This window comes from Kryptolebias marmoratus, linkage group LG7 (genome assembly GCF_001649575.2).
Source record: "Kryptolebias marmoratus isolate JLee-2015 linkage group LG7, ASM164957v2, whole genome shotgun sequence".
In the NCBI taxonomy this organism is placed as follows: domain Eukaryota; kingdom Metazoa; phylum Chordata; class Actinopteri; order Cyprinodontiformes; family Rivulidae; genus Kryptolebias; species Kryptolebias marmoratus.
Window position 1 is genome coordinate 16,225,374 of NC_051436.1, and position 18,505 is coordinate 16,243,878.

Sequence of the window (18,505 nt, forward strand, 5' to 3'; positions counted from 1 at the left end):
TAAACAAATTTTAAAAACAAGAGAAAGAACCCTACTATGTTTGAAACTTGTCCTACTATCAGTATTGGTAAATGAAAAAAGTCCACACTGATATGGCACCTCCAACTTCACCCAGTAAAGGGCTATGATGGAGAAAATGAGGTATTATATCATACTTGTTTACTTTTACAATCAAGCAAGTTGGTCTGCTCTGCAACACAGATCAGACACTTTGTATCATCATCAAGTAACTTTAGTACTGGAATGCTTCAGGCTCCCTTCAGACTGGATGACAACACGCTATGATGTAAAAAATAAATAAATCAACAAGAAAATAGAGGGGGTTTGAAGAGTCTAGGCCATCAGCATGTATTATAATTCTAGATAAAATGTCCCCACCTGCTCTCATTGGGAATTAAAGCCAGCAGGACCTGGTTTATTAAGAATAACATGAATCAAGAAGAATGAAGGTCTGAAAAACTTATCTGAAAATCGACCGCTCAAAATGTGGCCACACAGCTCGCTGGCCGCTTGGCTTCAAACACTCAGAATTCAGTGAGATCGCAACAGAAAATATAACTATTTCTTTCAAAGTCTGAAGTTGGCAACCAGTCTCCAGCACAGTTCAACACTATCTTTACCAGTCGGTCTCAACTCTTATAAAAACAGGGTTTCAGGGTTCTGTCTTGGTAACTGGTAACAAGTGAGAATTTTATTGGTTTTCTGATCGATTTGAGGGAAAGATCAAGCTGTGTGGCTGGAAGTTGGATTAATGAAGCAGCTAAAAGGCTAACAAACTACTAGCATGACCTGATCAATATGTTTCACACCTTGTATTAATGTTATCATTCACATATTTGCAAAAACTGCTGGAGCTAGCCTTTTCTGTTATTGTTAAGAAAATCAATACAAAAAAAATGTGGTTGACAACACAAAGAGCTGCTGCAGATGGACCAAAGAGCTGCAGGAGGCAGACCTCTGATATGAACGTTCTTGAAACCTAGAGACGTGACATGGGTATTTCAGTGTTTTAGTTTAAATCATCATAATGGGAGATTTTTATTACCAGTATAGTATCGACGGAGGCCTGAGACATTAAATGTCAGCAAGTAATTAATCAAGTAATTGTTTTCTTTTTGTAGAGCTTCCACATGTTCTAACCTTTTTTTATCCTGGGCTGGTATGTTGACATCACATGTGAACAACACAATGCAGCCACTTGTAGCCTTTCCTTAATAGAATTTCTAACAAAAATGCTGCTCGGATGGTTTTGAACATCTATACATCTATACATTCCATTAAAAGACAACAGTAGTAATATGAATTGAATCTCTTTTGAGCCCGAGTCCCCACGCACAACTCAATCCTACCCCTCCAGCTTTCAGCAGCTTTTTTCGAAACTCCTCCGTTGGGTTGTTGAAGGTGAGCTTCTCACAGCGGAGATGATTGACGGGCGGGTGACCCTCCAGGTGGAGAAAAAGGTCGTAATCGAAGCGAACTTTCTTCGGTTCTTCCTGAGGAAAAACAGCCGCCACAAAGAGTGTGGGGTTAGGGTTGGGGGGGTTTGGAGGAGAACAATAGATACAGATATTTCATTATGTTTTAATATCTCCAACAACCTGCATATTTATATCTGCAACAGTTGCTGTATAACAGTGGTAATAATAAAAGCTCAACATAAATCATTCATCTAACACGTTGTATTGGTCATTATAAACATGCAGGAGGCATATTGAGAAAAACAGGTGATCAGTGTAACGAGAGAGCTGTGTACCAGTAATTAAAAATAAGTTTAGGGTTTCTTTTGTTTTATTATTTTAAAAAGTCTCACAATTAATACAATAAAAAAAAGTTTAAAAAAACAACAACCGTTTCCTCATTTTCTTGCTTTAGAAAACTAACACAAAATTGGTGGAACAGTTATAACTGGGAGATCCAAAATTACTTTAAATGTTTGTTAAAAAAAAACACCACATTTTTGATGAGTGAGCTTATTAAAACCTACCTTGTTTTTGAAGTAAACTTCAATAGGCAAGATGAAGCCCGCATAACCAGACTCCTCCACTTTATACGGTGGATCCTTGCATACTGAAATAAAAAAATAAGATAAATAAACAGATTAATTAAGGTAATATTGATTTTAAAACACTAAAAGACCAATTAATTTCAGCGTAAGATCACTTTTTTCACAGAAAATGAAAACCATCATGTTAACTGAACTTCAAGCATTTGATGACTCTTACTGTAGTTTACCACAAAAAACACTCAAAACTTGCCCTTATCTCCTAATTTTATGGCTCTCCATGAGTGACTCAAAGCTTAAATCTTACTGATCCTCGATGTTACAGTTTAAAATGGTTCTAAATGGTTCTATTTTTTACCAGACCAAGGACTGCAACTCTATGTTTAAGTAACTGGATGATACGATCGGGTGAAAAACAAGTGACAATTGCTTTTTCTGAGTGAATGAATGCACTCAGCGAGTAAACGCGGCACTCTTTTTCTCATGAGATCTCATTAACGCTCTTTTCTGGAACCGGGTCTGATGTATAAATACAAAAGGCTTAGGCTTAGATTAGAACCAGATCTTTTAAAGCTGATGACAAGGTCAAGACTTCCCTGCTGCACCCTGATGGGACTTTAAAGACAAACAAACTCCACCAGAGCTCAGGTGTTTCTCCCTGGTGCAGCGTGTTTGTCAGACTCTATCCCTGTGGACTCTACACAACAAAAAAGCACCAATTAGCTTCGTGTATGTGGAAACCTAAGAGGGCTTCCTGGAGGAATAACTGAAAGCAGGTTTTAGCGTTGGCTCATTTTTAGAAAATGTTGCTTCAAGCCAACACTCAAAACAACTCCTATCTCTCATTAATGTCCTATTATTTGTTCTGATGAATCCAACCTTGAATATAAACCAGAGCAAGATGAAAAAGAAAATTAATCTTTTTTAAAAGGAAAAAAGAAAAGCTGTAAACAAGCCATTCACCATAAGTAACAAGAGCAAAAATATATTTTGTTATGGCTCAGGTGGAAAAGTTACCATTTTGCAAAGAAACTTACAGTTTGAATGAAGTTAACTAGTGAAAATATAAAAAGCTGACAGTGATTAGAGGACAATGGGATGCCTCAGCAGTTAAAAATATTATATTCTAGCTTGACGGATGTTGTGACGTGCCATTTTAGATTTTTCTAATTCAAGATTATTTTTATGTTTATAGTTTTCCACAGTGACTGTTTGTTTAAGACTGAGCTTCTACTTTGTGTTTCTATCTGGTTGCCTAATTTAAAAATTTTTTTTTAAATAGTGCCATGTCTCAATTCTTTACAAATAGCTGGTATATGTTGGATTTTCAGACAGTAGATGAGTTTACCTCCCGCTTTTAAATTTTCTTTAGAAATTCTGTAGTTTTGGTGCCATGCTTGAGTGGCAGTCGACTGGTGTAAAAAACAAAAAGAAGTGCACACCAGGCCATGCAGCTGACAACAGGCCCTACCATAAAGACCTTGAGAACATCTAGATTTAGCCTTGGTATTGGCAGCAGTCTAGTCACCTCAGCGCTCTACTATTTCATTTTTCAGGAAGCAGCAGTGATTGATGGTTCAGCTGACCATGCCGAGGTCGCCCTCATAACCATCCAAACCCCAACACCACTGAACAAATATTATGGGTTAGCAATAAATGAGCAAAAGGGTCAGGTTCAATTACATCCTGCTGAAAGAATCTATTCACCAGGACACCTTTCTGTAAACTGAGGTAGGAAAGGAGCCGACATAAAGCAACCTCAACTGGGAAGGAAAAATTAACATTTAACCACATAAACAGTGCATGTGTGGTCTATTTTTCTTTCTGGGATGGTTAACCGGATTAATGTGACATAATGCTGGTATTGTTTTCTATAATGAAGACCACAAATTGTTCTGTGGATGTAGTTTAATAGTCTGAATAATGTCAGAAACTATTTAAATGTACTTTTAGTGCACTGCAAGTCAAAGACAACTCTAAAAGCTTACAGCCTTGCATGCAAATCTACTACTGCTTGCAAGACGACTAAACTACATATATCAAATATGTAAAACTATGATTTCTAGATTGATAAGACCCGTGGCTCTCTTTACACACAACACCAGGTCTAACTGGGTTAATAAGGTCTTCACACACAATGAAAACAGAAAACCAGGTGAGCAAAAGCACATGTACTTTTTTTTTCCACCGTCAGAAACCATGATTGTGGTCTGATCCCCTCACATATGCTTATGTTATAAAGTGCTTAATGACATGAACTGTTTCTTTCCTTGTTTGAAGAATCATTATAGACTTATAGCCACTAACGTACACTCCTACATTAAACAAGAGTAAACTAGTGTACAGTATTAGTTCACAACTCAAAACTTAATTACAACAATAAGAAATATGTTCACTAGTTTAAGCTCATTTATCACTTTTTTATGGTCTAAATTATGTTAACAAAGCTATGTTTTGCTGGATGCTAGGCTAATTGTCAAACATGACAGCTTCTTACAACTATTTGCCTGTTATTTTTTGTAAAACATCATCTTTGCTTTGAATCCAACAATATTAGGAGTTTATTAGAGGTTAATAAACTTAAAGTGAAGACAGGTATTGACAAGGCAAGCAAATAGGTCAAAGGAGGACTCAGTCGGGGCAGGACTTCCTGTTGCATATTTTCCAGTACATATGTAGAAAACCCAACAATGATAAAGAAACTTGGCATTACATCTCAACAATAAAATGCAGAATCTATGTCAAAGCTCTGAGAGTTGCCAATAACACTGAGGCAATAATTAAAAAATGGTTGCTGATATTATGATATTGTGTATTTTAATTTGATGGATAAATAAAAACAATAGTTCCAGCAGAACTGTAAGGCAGCTGGTATCACTGAAAGTGTTCAGCTGGAATCAATGACCATAATAACAATCACTTAGAAATTATTTTTAGCAAGACTCCAACATGATGCTCGTAATAAGATCAGGACATTCATAACAACATTATTTGTATTGTACAAATTTCAAACTATTTGTTGTTATTTTAAGCACAATGGGGCTTCAAATAGACCCTACAGTGTTTTGTGTCTAACAAAAAAAATATAAAATTGTGAACTAAAAGCAAAACAATTTTCTGATTCAGTAGATTACCAAGAATGTAGGATGATATGCTGTCATACTTCAGCATGTAAGGCTAAATGAAGACAAACTAAAACACTGATGGTACACAGATCTTTTACAACCATCACAAATGGTAAATGGTAAATGGCTTGCACTTATATAGCGCTTTATCTAGTCCAAGGACCCCAAAGCGCTTTACACTACAGTCATTCACCCATTCATCCACACATTCACACACTGATGGTGGTGAGCTACATTGTAGCCACAGCTGCCCTGGGGCAGGCTGACAGAAGTGAGGCTGCCATCACACCGGCGCCACCGAGCCCTCTGACCACCATCAGTAGGCAAGGCGGGTGAAGTGTCTTGCCCAAGGACACCACGGCTGAGACAGCCAGAGCAGGGGCCTGAACCAGCAACCCTCCGATTACAGGACAAACCCCTACCTCCTGAGCCACTGCCGCCCCTATCTGGGATAGACCACCTTAAACTCAACTTGCTGGGGTTTAACATGCGACAGAACTAAAAGAAAAAAAAGAGGCTTAATGGAGCCACGAGAAAAGGGCAGCAAACGTGAAGGAGAAGTCAGCCGGTGTTCACCAGTTCAGATTTAAAAGCTTCCATCATTTGATGGAGCGTCTGAGGGGCAGACAGGCACAATGCAACCACTGACCTGTAACAGAAAACCAACCAGTGGTCAAAGAAACTTCCAAAGACAGGCAGGGTCATGGTGTTTATTAACATGGCCTTTGGTTTAAGCTGGCATGCCAATCACACAACAATGATAGTCACTATGTATTTGCCCTCTCTACACAGATTGCTTTGTAATGAGGCCAGGCTGAAAAAGACGCCGAACCATAAAACAAGGCAAGGCTGGGAAAGAAGAAATTCTTCAGTGAAGCTTGCACCACAAATATGCCTCCACTCCACTCTCTGATTTTTGTGTTATTTCCTCTTATTAAGGGTGCAACCGCACAAGCACTAACGCAAACTTATTGCCATTCGGCCATTATTCCCATGATTCTGGCACAGTTTTTGATTCACTACTCCTGAAGCTTTGGAAAAAATCCACACAGAAAATACAAAGAAGACACGAGGCTCAATTGGAAATTGTGGACTGGGACTTCTGGTAATCGGACATCATATGATGAAGACAAAATTCAGGATTTTGTTAAAATGAGTAAAAGCCCTCATTGGAGCTCTACAGCTCAGACACCTTCACAATAGAAACACTGTTAAAGTTTAAACAGGGAAGAAAGTTGGCTCTCATATAACTGAACTGAAATTTTGGTATCTTTTTATGTTTTTTACACAATGATCACTTAGGTTTTATGACTATTTAAAGTTGTACCACAGGATTTTATTTATACAGTCTATATATCAAACTGTAGGCATTTTAGTCATCTTTCACCCATCGTCTCTCACTGCTATAGGACTCATGCTTTCTTACAAACTCCCCCTTAAAGTGTTCAGTTTACATATCCAAACTCTTATTAGTCACTTTCATAAAACACTTTACTTTTGACTTAAACTTGTGCACGCCTCAGTGTGATGTCTAAAATGGGCCAAAGTGGCGAAAGGGGGTTGAAGCCAGTCCACTTCTGATGTGCCTTTGTGCTGCCGAGCCAGTGGTAACACGGGCCGTAACAGTCGAAAAGTGAAAATGTAAGCCAGCTTTGTGGTTCAATAATGTGACGTAGTGATGATAGGTGGTCTGTGTGACCACTTCGCCACGGGATTTAAAAGCCTAAACAACAATAAACAGATTTAGCACCAAGGAGAAGATTAATGATGACGCACAGAAACTTCGCATCTAGTTTAAAAAAAATTGATGAACCATGTAAAGGATTGTTAAACTGAGTTAATTTGTCAAGTTTTGACAATGATATGAAGGGGACATCTGTCACACATTTAATGCGTAGTGCTCCACATCAACGCAGCTCTGAGTTCTTTTAGTTTTGCCAAGCTAATTTCATTTCATTTCTTAAAGCTCTCGTCTGTGCAGGACGTGGCTCGCTCCATAAGTGATTAATAGATGATCGGAGGCAGCTTAAAGACAAACTGATCCTTGAGTCATTTCACAGAACTAGTTTCTATCTGTTGAGGTCCGTTCTTTCTGAGCTCAGAATGTCCTCTTCAAAACTGAAAGTGAAAAGGCTTTTTAACTTGTCAAATCTCCTACATAAAACACTGCAGAAACATGAAAATTAACAAATGATGACCAGATGCTTGTGCCACTTATGGGTCAGGATATTTTCTGAAACAGCACAGTGACTGTTTGAGATATGTTGGTGTAGATTCTTAGTCATCTAGGACATCCTAAGCTGTTTTGTTTTTAAGACAAAAGGACTTCTTTCCTTGTTTTATGAAGCTTTTTTGCGACTCATTCAAGGAGCTTTCTCATTTCTCGTCTTTGTATACGAGGGTCCGTGCATGTTTTAGTAATAGGATTTTCTTTTCCAGTATTGGAAAACAAAACAATGAGCAGGTAATTCATTTTTGTTTAAAAATAATAAAAAAAAAAGATACAACTAGAATACGAGCTGTTTATCTTTTTATGGTCAAAAACGGATGAGAGGATATCTAAAAAATGAAATGACGTTCTTGTCATATTTAGAATAATTCAACAATGAAATCACTGGGAAACAGAAACTAATTAAAACCTGTTTTCTATTGCCTATTCAGACACTGGAAGCTGTCAGCAAGGCAAGAGAACAACAAGATTCATTAAAAATAAAACAACCTTGTCAGTGTCAGAGGAAAGTCGGCTAATTTAGGATTTGTTTAGAGACATACAGTGGCTGGGATTAACAGACAGAGCAAATACATAATTTTTCCAAAACAAAAGAATCTGTTTCAAGGGAGGCAACATGACAGCAGAAAGGCTTGGTTGCACCACAGAATGACCCGAAGTTAGCTCCTGATTGGGTAAAGGGGTATTTCACAAATATTCTGGCATTTGGACCACCATGGATCAACTCTGGTTAGAAAAGAAAAACTTTTACTTGTCAAACCTGGTCTAAGTTATTCCATAATGAATACAAATCTGTAGAAATATATTCTTCAAATTCTTTTTTCTTGAGTTTATTCAAAAAAATAAGCTTAAAAACAAAAATACACACCTTTAAACAACAAATCACTTTAATCAGAGTTTGTATTTTAAAACTAAGCTGTGTAAGATGCCCAAAAGATGGTCTTTCCTGACCATAAAAAGTCAAAACATGGGTCGGAAACTGACTACACCTGTCACTTCTCAGCATCCATCTTTATTTAATACAAACAGTGAGAAACATCTGAACATCACAGCAGCATTCAGTCCAGAAAACAAAGGCTCACTGAGTCCCAAACTGTAGATAAACACCATATGCACATTTTAGACTAAAAGCCACAAAGGAGTGGCACCACACCCACCTCAGGGGACCAAATGCAGGTGGAAGATTCCAGTTCAACTAGGGGGGTGGGGATCATGGGGACGCTCCTGATATCAGGTCCCTAACCAGCAGCACACAAAGAAAAACAGGATTTCTTTTTGCCCCTTACCTGAAAACTGGACTGTACGTTTTTATGTTTTTATGATGCATCATTATCCGCCACCGCTGAAAGGTGAGGGTGGATGATGATACTGTTGGCTCATGTCTGTGTTTTCCTGTGCCTGTCTGTTTCCAAGATATCTCATGAACCACAGAACAAATTTTAATGACAGTCCGAGACAATAATTAGTGGATCTACCTCTACAACTGATTAACTTTTGGAGGCAGTTTAATTCAGGATGGCTGCCACAGCCAATTAACCTTGGGAAACACAAAAATGGCTACGACTCAGTCGATTTTACAGATATTGAGCTAAGATTTGGTGTGGTGGTAGCTGGGAGACATTAGCAAGACATACTCTGAGCACTATACATATTTCATGAACCACTGGACGGATTTTAATGAAACTCTCAGAAAGTAACCACTGGATGTGCTTCTACAACTGATTAACTTCTGGAGTCCACTCAATTCAAGATGGCCACTACAGCTAATCCACATTAGGCAATACAAAATGACTATAACTTATATGCATTCCTTTGAGGAAGGCTTGGTCTTTTATGTGGAAGAGTTTTCTCTGAAATGTATGCTACTCAGACCTCATTTAACCTGACAGGAGGCAGCCGAAATCTGAAGCCAAGGGACATAAAGGGCAAATTTACATGATCTCATTAATGTTTCTGTCCTGAAAAACCACTGTAAACATCCTGTATGCAAACAGCCAAGCCTTCGTCAGCTTCTCATTCTAAAGGCTGCTACATACGCCGCAAGAACCAAAAAAATGGAGTCTGCAACAAGCTTTATAAACATGGATACTATTTGTTTTTCCTGTGTTTTATTGAAACTTTCAGAAAAAAATCAATGGTTGTACATCTACAACAAATTAACTTTTGAAATTAAACATAATTCACAGCTTTTCCCCTAGCGTTATCCAAGGGGTACACCCCACCCCCCTAATGGCACTGCCTACCCCCGCATGAAGGTTATGGCATGTAAGAAATTAACAAATGTCTGTACGTGTTCCCTCATTACCAATTCAGTGCGGCAATTCACTGGGGGAGATGCCAAAGCCAATACATCAATACCCACCCCTCCCCCAACCTCCCCGGGACTTTCGGAGATTGGACAGTAGGGTAGGGTGACAGGCTAAAGATTTTCCATTGGCCATCTTTAGTCCAACTACCTGCGATTGGAAATATATTCATGCATGTGTCTGTAAGCGCTTTTTTATTTCTTTTCTAAGGAGGGGCGAACCAGAAAGTCAGCTGCTTATTGCCAAAATGAAAACCAAGTCACTGATTACTCTGTTCACAGGCAGCTTTTACTGATAATGGTATAAATCTAAATTTAAAAAGTATGTTTGTTTAATTTGTCAGAGAGCATCTTTAACAGCTGATAGCTGATTGTAAAACAGCCGCCATGCGTCATTGTGGTAAATAATTGTTAATTGCTGTTTTTAGAAAGAAAACATATACAAGAATTATTTTCCAAAAAGTTTGGGAACCACTACTCTCTGTCCAGTATTTCCTTACATGTCTGTACTGTTAGCACGGTAGTTGAAGGGTGATGATTTGGGTTCGTTTTGCAGCCACAGGACCTCAGTCATTGAGTCGACCATGAACTCCTCTCTAGACCAAAGGATTCTGGAGTCAAATGTGAGACCATCTGTCTGACAGTTGAAGCTTGAATCAAACGGAGTCATAATGCAACAGAACAATGATGCCAAACACAGTAGCTAATCTAAAAAAAGAATGAATAATGAAGGTGTTGCAACGGTCTAGTTAAAGGGGACCTATTCTGCTTCCTTGAACAAGTCAGGATAGGTCTGTGGGCTGTACAAAACATGTTCATTACATTTAATACGCAAAATCAATCTCAGATTTTGAGATTTCACTTGATCAGTTCTGCCTGTTTTGAGCTCATTTCAGAATGAGCGGTTTTAGGGCTACGTCACTATTATACAAATTAGCTGCTGTTGGCCACGCCCCCCAACTCAGTGTCCCATCTCCAAACATAAAAACTCTCTGAAGGATTAAACGCTGCGGCTCTGATGCACATTTATATCGTTATTAATTCAAACTCTGAGGATTCTGACTTTGGGACAGGGGCACTTAGTGGTTTCAAACTGATATTTGGTCTGAAACCCGACTGGTACCAGGTCGGGACACCGGTAATATAGACACATGTTCTATATTGCAGCCAACAACAAAACATTTTCCTTTTCCAGCAGACACTGTTCACCGGTAAAACCAGCAGAACAAACGTGATGGTCTTCTTGTAATGAAATGGGTGGAGCTCCACTTGGGTTGCTAGGTGAGGGGCTGGGTTCAGCTTGGGGTTGCTAGGTAACAAGATTTGTGACGCAACAATCCCGAGGTTTTTGAAAGAGGTAGTTTTGCAGACACCAGAAAACATTTGCTTAATGCCAAAAAATAGCTGGGTGTTTTTTACCCAAATGGAAGTAGAAAAACATGCAAAAAGTGAATTTTGCTTAACAGGTCCCCTTTAAAGCCCAAACCCCAACCTGATGAAAATGCTTTGACGACACAGGAGAGCTGTGCAAAAACAAATTTCTGTAACCTTTAATGAACTGAACCAAGACAAGGACAAAATATATTTTCAAATCATGTTCTGAAAAGTAAAACCTTCAAAGTAAAAGAGGGTGTACTTCCTTTTTCAATGACTGTATGCCCTGTACAAACTTTAATTGCTTTCCACAATGAAGACATGTTTGAGAGGGGGTGTTTTTTGTCATTTAACAGTGTCTCAATGCCTTTTCTGTTGCTCGCTTGTCAAGCTGAAAATCCACCTTTCAATGGGAGCAGTCATTTTTGCTTTAAAAAATTTTCTAAATATTTTCTAAACTAACGTTTAACTAATGTTTCACATGTTTAACAAGTGGACTGACTATGCTATGTTAATCGCAAAAATGCAAAAAATGACAATTTTCAGTGTGTCCTGACTGGAGACTTCCAGTTTCGGTGTGTGGAGGTGCTATAAACACAAGACAAATGTTTTATGGCAGAGTTGAGAAGAAAAGGAGTCAAAGCTCTGCCAACAAACAGCCCAAATAAACCGTGCTTCAGTAAACCACTTCCTCCTCCTACCTTTCATTGACTGAAGTAAGAAAAAGCTGGAATTTACAACTGGGTTCCTGTTATTTGGTGGTTACCCCCGTCCATCTGCACCCCCCACTCCACTCCCAATCCATTCATGGAATGAGTAACAACAGACAGCCCGCAGCTCTTATAGGGCTTGCTTTTTTTGTGTTAAACCCACACAATTATGTAGGTATGAATCCTGAGGAACAGTAAAACAATTTGCAAATTCCTGAAACTCTTCATTTCCTGCCCAGCACTGCTAGATTGAAAGAGGTGTGTCCAAAGAGTCACAGATGAAAGACCTAGCACTTCTTGAAGGAATGCATATCACCCGCAGCCTTTCATGGCAGACTTTTAGACTAAGATCATGGGATGTAGCCGTTTTGTTCAAACCTTTTAAATAATGTCATGTGTGATCTCGTGCGATCTTACTCTGAGTGGAAACACATCTGGTGAGATCTGAGTACGTGTTGGGAATGTCTCAGCTACCGCCACACTAAAAAGATCTCACCATCTGTAAATCTGATTGGATTTTAGCCATTTTTGTCTTGGTTATTGTTGATTAGCTGTGGTGGCCATCTTGAACTGACTTGACTCCAAAACTTAATTAGTTGTAGATGATCCCTCTATGAAAGTTTCATTAAAGTTTGTGCAGTGGTTCATGAGATATTTAGCTAACACAGACTGTTGATTACTGCAATTAAGGACAAAGTTGAAAAAGCAGATTTTACACCATCTCTCAGCTCAAACCACACCAAATTGTAGCTCAATTATTGTAACCTTGGCTAAGTTGTAGCTGATTTTGTGTTTGCTGGGGTTAGTTAACTGTGGCCATATTGAATGGGGTTAACTCCAAAAGGTAATCCGTTGTAGATCTACATCCAATGATTACTTGAGAGTTTCATTAAAATCTTTCCACTTGTTTATGATTTTTTTTGCTAAGACTACAGACAAACACACACACACACACACACACACGCAGACAGACCTGCACAAAAACAGAATCACCCTTTCGCCTGTGGCAGCTGGCGATAATTATTTGTCCAATTAGAATTTACTTCAGGTACTGGTTTAACATTGAAGCAGTGGGCTCCTTCTCTGTTTCTCAACTTGTGTTTCCTGGTTTCTTTTTAATGATGATCTTGCTGCATTTGTCTCCTATTAACTGATGAGTGTCCTGATGCTGTCCTTTCGCTCTCAGAAATGGCATCTACTTAAATCTACACAAAAAAGAAGCTCAATTAGAGAGAAACTTCAAAGTATTTCAGAGAGAAGTTTGTGAAGTACAGAAATGTTTGGTTTGTAAGATTCTTTATGGTTATAGCTGATTTTGTCCACTTTAAATCAACTTTGAACGGAGCAATAAGAGGAGCTGCCAGAGGAGGCTGTACAGTCCCATTTAAAAAAACAAGTGGTCAAATTGTTTTTCATTCAGAGAATCACAAATCAGTGGTAGTTTATGCTTCATTTTGTCAGGCAGACCTCATCCTAATATTTATTCAAACACTGTAAAAAAATGGCTTTCTGAGAATCAACATTTTTAACTTTAAGTTGCCTTTATTGATATGAAGGGTTTTTCATTCATGGTTATTTAAATATATTCATCTAGAACTCTTTTAAGGTTATTTTGAAGGCTGTTAATTATTTTTATTTTTTAAAACTATTGATGCCTTTAATATTTGGGCATCTTGTTCCTGAGTGATGGTAGGATAGAGTGGGAGATGGATCGATGGATCGGGCTCTCGTCTTCAGTAATGAGGGCATTAATTCAGTCAGACAAGGTGAAGAAAGAGTTGAGTCGAAATGGAAATCTCTCAGCTTACTGGTTTGTCTGTGTTCCAACCCTCACCTAAGGTCATGAGCTACGGATTATGACCAAAAAAAAGCTAAACAAGTGGCTGAAATGAGCTTTCTTCGTAGGGTGGCCTGGTTCAGCCTTAGATATAAGGTGAGGAGCTCAGAGTAGAGCTGCTGCTCCTTCACATGGAAAGGAATCAGTTGAGGTGGTTCAGGCATCTGATTAAGATGCCTCCTGGATTATGTATCCTCTCTGGCCTGGGAACACACCTTGGGATCCACCAGGAGGAGCTGGAGAGTGTCGCTGGGGAGAGGGAGGTCTGGGTTTCTGTCCTGGACCTGTTGCCTCCATGAACCAATGGATGGATGGATGGATGGATGGATGGATGGATGGATGGATGGATGGATGGATGGATGGATGGATGGATGGATGGATGACTAAATCAGGCATCTGCTAAAATCAGGACATCCCATATAAATTATCATCTGGCTAACTTGGGAACAATTACATTGACAATGTCCCTTTTTCATAATAAATACACCATAACTGTAAATTGTAACTCATAGGTTTGGAACTTTATTATATATTTTTAAGAGATACACAGTTACTATTATGTTATCATATAAGTATCCTTCCTTTGGTTGAAGCTCTCTTATACTTTGCAACACTATTGTTTGAAACAATGACCTGTTGTTAAAACACAATCATATCCCACCTGTTCTGGCCTCCCTACACTTAGGGGTGTTACGGTACATGTAGTAGCACTAAACCAACATGGTGCAGAGGTCTGGCTCGGGAACACTGAGGCACTTTATTACTGGGTTCCTGATATCAAGTGTGATTTTTCCACACTAGCAAGCTGAGAAACTAGGTGTGAGTGTTTAACATATGATATTTATTTTGTATTTTCACATTGGGAGATGTTATCCAGTTCTGTACTGTCTTATTTTGTATCAAGCAAACTACTGCTTTGTTGTTTTGCTTTAAAGGTTTTTTGTATATTTTCTTAACCCAAGAGGCAGATAACTTTCTGGAGTTATTTAAACTTTTTAACACATGCCTGTTGGACAGTGTTTACAATTTAGATTAGATGGAAAAGACAGAACAATGTGACTATTTTAATCTATAAGGACGTTTATCAGTTGACAAATCCTACATTGCTGGAAATTACCTGCAACTTTAGAGCATTCCCACTAACAGCAGTGGTTTGTTTGATATTGATCTAATACTTTTACCTCATAACCGTATCCTACGCTCTTCACGTTTTATCACCAATATGCAACATCTGAATAGATTTTTCTAAATATTAAATTACCCCTTTTTTTGCTTTACACTGGTAATTAGCTGCCTATTTGTATCTTAAAATCCCAAACAGATTTTATGCAAAGCTTCTAGATAAATAAAAAAAACATTATGCTGTAACTACTAAAGTTTCAAAACTTAAATCAGTACAAAGTAGAGATGAATTTTTTAGAATGTACATTCTTCTTGGTTTTAGTTTTGGTTCAGAAACAAATAATAACACAACATTTTTCCCCTTTACTTTGCTCTTTTAGAAAGGAAAAAAGAAGAGGAGAGAAACAAACTATTATCAGCCCCATCATGATAACGTCAATCCGATATGACACAAACATCAGTATCAATATTACTCATATTTGGATCCACACACCCCTAATTTCTAGGTATGTAGGAGCCCCTCCATTGAATATTATCCCTAACATTGTTATGACCAATGACAAGTACCAAGTTCTTTAAGCCATGCTTTGTTAAATGTTAATAAACCTCCCATATAAGCTGCTAGGTGCTGCTGGGAGTTAGAAGAGAAAAAGTGAGTGAAAGTAAAATAAAAAGTTCAGTTTTATTTAAGCACACTCCATAAGCAACTGATTAACTCTTATCTTTACCTTCAATCATAAAAAATAATTGACATATCTTTATGCATTTTGTTGTACAAGGTACAACATTAAAAAAACAACCTCTGTCAGAGTTTTACCAAGGTAAACTTTTCAGCTGTGGTAATTGATTTAGATATCTGAAGGCTAACAATAAATGACTTCTTTGTGTAAGAGCGAGATAACTAGATAGTATGAGTTGGACTGCAGATATTTGGAAACTTTACACAAAAAGATTGCAGAGACTTAGAAGGGTGCTGACGTAGGTGCTGGAGCTAGGTTAGTGACTACAAGCTAAAGCAGATTGTACGATATCTTTAGGACAATTGTGCATAAATTGAATTGATTGTATAATGCATTGCAAAAAATGTATGTTACTTAAAAAAGGAGTGTGATCTAGCTACATTTTGTTTTTGCAGTTGTCATTCAAACAGACTTTATGTTGTCTAAAAAGCATCTTCAAAAGCGCACATTTACAGTAAAGCATCCGTCGCCTCATGTTGAGTTTACCAAAGCCAGCGTCCTCCGAGCTGCAACAAATCACATCAGCAAAACCACAGCAAAGTGGGGAAAAAAAAGGAATGCACTGAAGCTTCCAAGACATATTTCAGCCTGAGGATCTGCATCGTTTGTACAGGTCACTGCAGAGGTTTGACTTATGTGGTATGTGCACACAAGCCTCAAATTAAGCCCGAGATGAGTTAAAAGGTTTTGTGCAAGTGCTGCACAGAGCCCAGGAGACGGCCAGAGGCAAACATGTTGGCCCAATCTATTAAGGAATCAATCTGTGGGTCTGTATATGCTGTCACTACTCGGGCCAACAGAACAGAAGAGCCTTTCTTTGAGGAAAGGAGATACTCTCCTCAACTATTTGTTGTCTAGTTTGACTACAGTTTGGGATTTTCTGAGTCTCTGGGAGGGCGCTTTGAATGCCACAGATCCAAGATAAAAGGTGAAGTTTCACAAGTGTCAAGTCAAAGAAGCACCACTGCTCTAATTTAAAAGTTAGGAAACACATGATAACGTGCAGGCATCTGACTAACAGGAATTTTGTACCTATTTTAGAGAGAAAATGGTTCCCGTAAGAACTCTTATTCATAGCACATTTGGTGCTAATGAGATGAAGCTGAGACCATCTTCAGGTGGGTGTGTTTGTTGCTAACAGAGCTGGTCCAGTTTTAGGTGAAGGACCGTTTTAAAACTTGTTATATTGATGCATTAGCAACTACGGCAAAAGGCCTCACATTTTATTTTTTGAATTTTTGGCTAAACGACTGCAAGGTGCTCAGAAGTCGATGGCTACAAAACAAGTCCAGATCATCACTGCTCCACCACCATGCTTGACTGGTGGTATGAGGTGTTTGTGGCAAGATGCTGTGTTTGGGTTTTCTCCAAACATAGAGCTGTGCATTATGAGCAGATATCTTTAATTTGATCTTGTCTGTACTGAAATCCTTGTTCCAGAAGTTCTGTGGTTTGTTCAGATACAGCTTTACAAACCTAAGCTGAGCTGCGGTATTCTTTTTAGAAAATAGAGGCTTTCTCCTCCAACCCTTCCAAACCATACTTGTTCAAACCTTTTCTAACTGTACTTATAAACTTTAACACTTAACAAGCTGAGGCCTTTATTGCAAAAGCGATCATCATCACAATATCTAACAAGTTAAACATCAAACAACAAACATGTTTTCAAAAATTGTGCAGTCTTAATATTGAGTTCATAAGAAGGAGATCTTAATATTTTTAAGGAAACTTTAAAGATAAGGTATGCAGTATAATAAAAAAAAAATCTTTTTCTTATGCACTCCTAAGGTGTTGCCATGAACAGAGTTGACAGGCATCTCTTCAGTCACAACCTCCTAAGTTCAAATTCATTTTTACATGGGGCCAAAATTAAAATCCTGATCCAAGTCAACGACCAGGGGGATTCAATTTGAAGGAAAGTGGATCTTTTATGCCAGGGGTACGGGGGCCACTTAGGTCCCCACTGAGGGCCAGGGGCAAAGACTTGGTGGGGGGGCTTAGGCCTGCATTTTAAGGGTTTTAGAAAGTTAAAAAGTGTAATTCTGATGTACACGGTCTGCTGTAAAATTATCAGTGGACTCTTCTAAGTTATGTAAAGGTTAGAATCAAAATGTTAATCTATAAAACAACACAGAAATTTATCTGACTGCTTAGAACATTTACTCATTACTAAAGTACAATCCCACAGCTACACATTTTTTTGACATAGCATTCTTATTTAATCCGTCCACACAATCGCAATTTTGAGCACTTTCAATTTTGGAAACCTGACGCTTTGCACCTTCAAGAAGACACCCTGTAGCTGTGATTTAAAGCCATGCCACACACTAGGACTAGCAAATATTTTCATTTCAGTTAATCTATCGACTAGTTTTATTTTTCCAAAAATCATAATCCATAATTTTACTTTAGTAATTTTTCTTTCAAGGTTAATCACAGTATTTACAATGTAGCAAAATAAAATGTTCCAACACCAGCATGACAAAGATAAAATTATTTCTTACTTATGTGTTCAAAAATAACAGCCTGAATATTCATCATGTTTAAAGGCTACTTTTGGTAAGAACGGCGGTAAACTGTGCTGAGAAATCTGTCTGCAGGAATTTTTTCTTCAGAAAGAGGGAAACAAGCAACTATTTAAAATGTAACAGAAATGTTCCTTCATTTAGCCTACACTTTTTATTTTATATATGACTTGTATTTATTGATTTTATTGATTAAATATGAATTTGTCTGATTTAAATTGTCTTCATTTAGATGTTATTATTTATACAAATAACTGTGTGAAACAGGCAGAGGTCAAATAAATGCAGTAAAGCAGCACATTAACACACAGGTGTCCCCATGTATGTATAGGACATCTGCAGCCATCAGGGTGTGTTTTCCTGCTACAACAGACAGAAAAGGGGCCCGAAAATTCAGCATATTTTACTTGGAAAACCGAACGAAGCTGGTAGGGAATCAGATCTTGATGGGGAACAAAACTCAATACAACACTGGCACGGCGTTATTAAACGGGGGATCAGGCTCTGGTATAAAGGTTTCCTCAAACATTTATTC

At 38.2% G+C, this 18,505-nt stretch overlaps 1 protein-coding gene across 2 annotated transcripts in view; it reads right to left on the minus strand.

Moving 5' to 3' along the window:
- Positions 1–18,505, minus strand: part of mllt3 (MLLT3 super elongation complex subunit) — a 66,069-nt gene that overhangs the window by 26,453 nt on the left and 21,111 nt on the right. For both annotated transcript variants that reach the window (XM_025008252.2, XM_017426977.3), the window contains exons 3-4: positions 1,985–2,067; positions 1,350–1,493 (exon numbers count right to left, since the gene is read on the minus strand). In XM_025008252.2, coding sequence (XP_024864020.1) covers positions 1,350–1,493; positions 1,985–2,067 — 227 coding nt within the window. The remainder of the gene's footprint in view (positions 1–1,349; positions 1,494–1,984; positions 2,068–18,505) is intronic.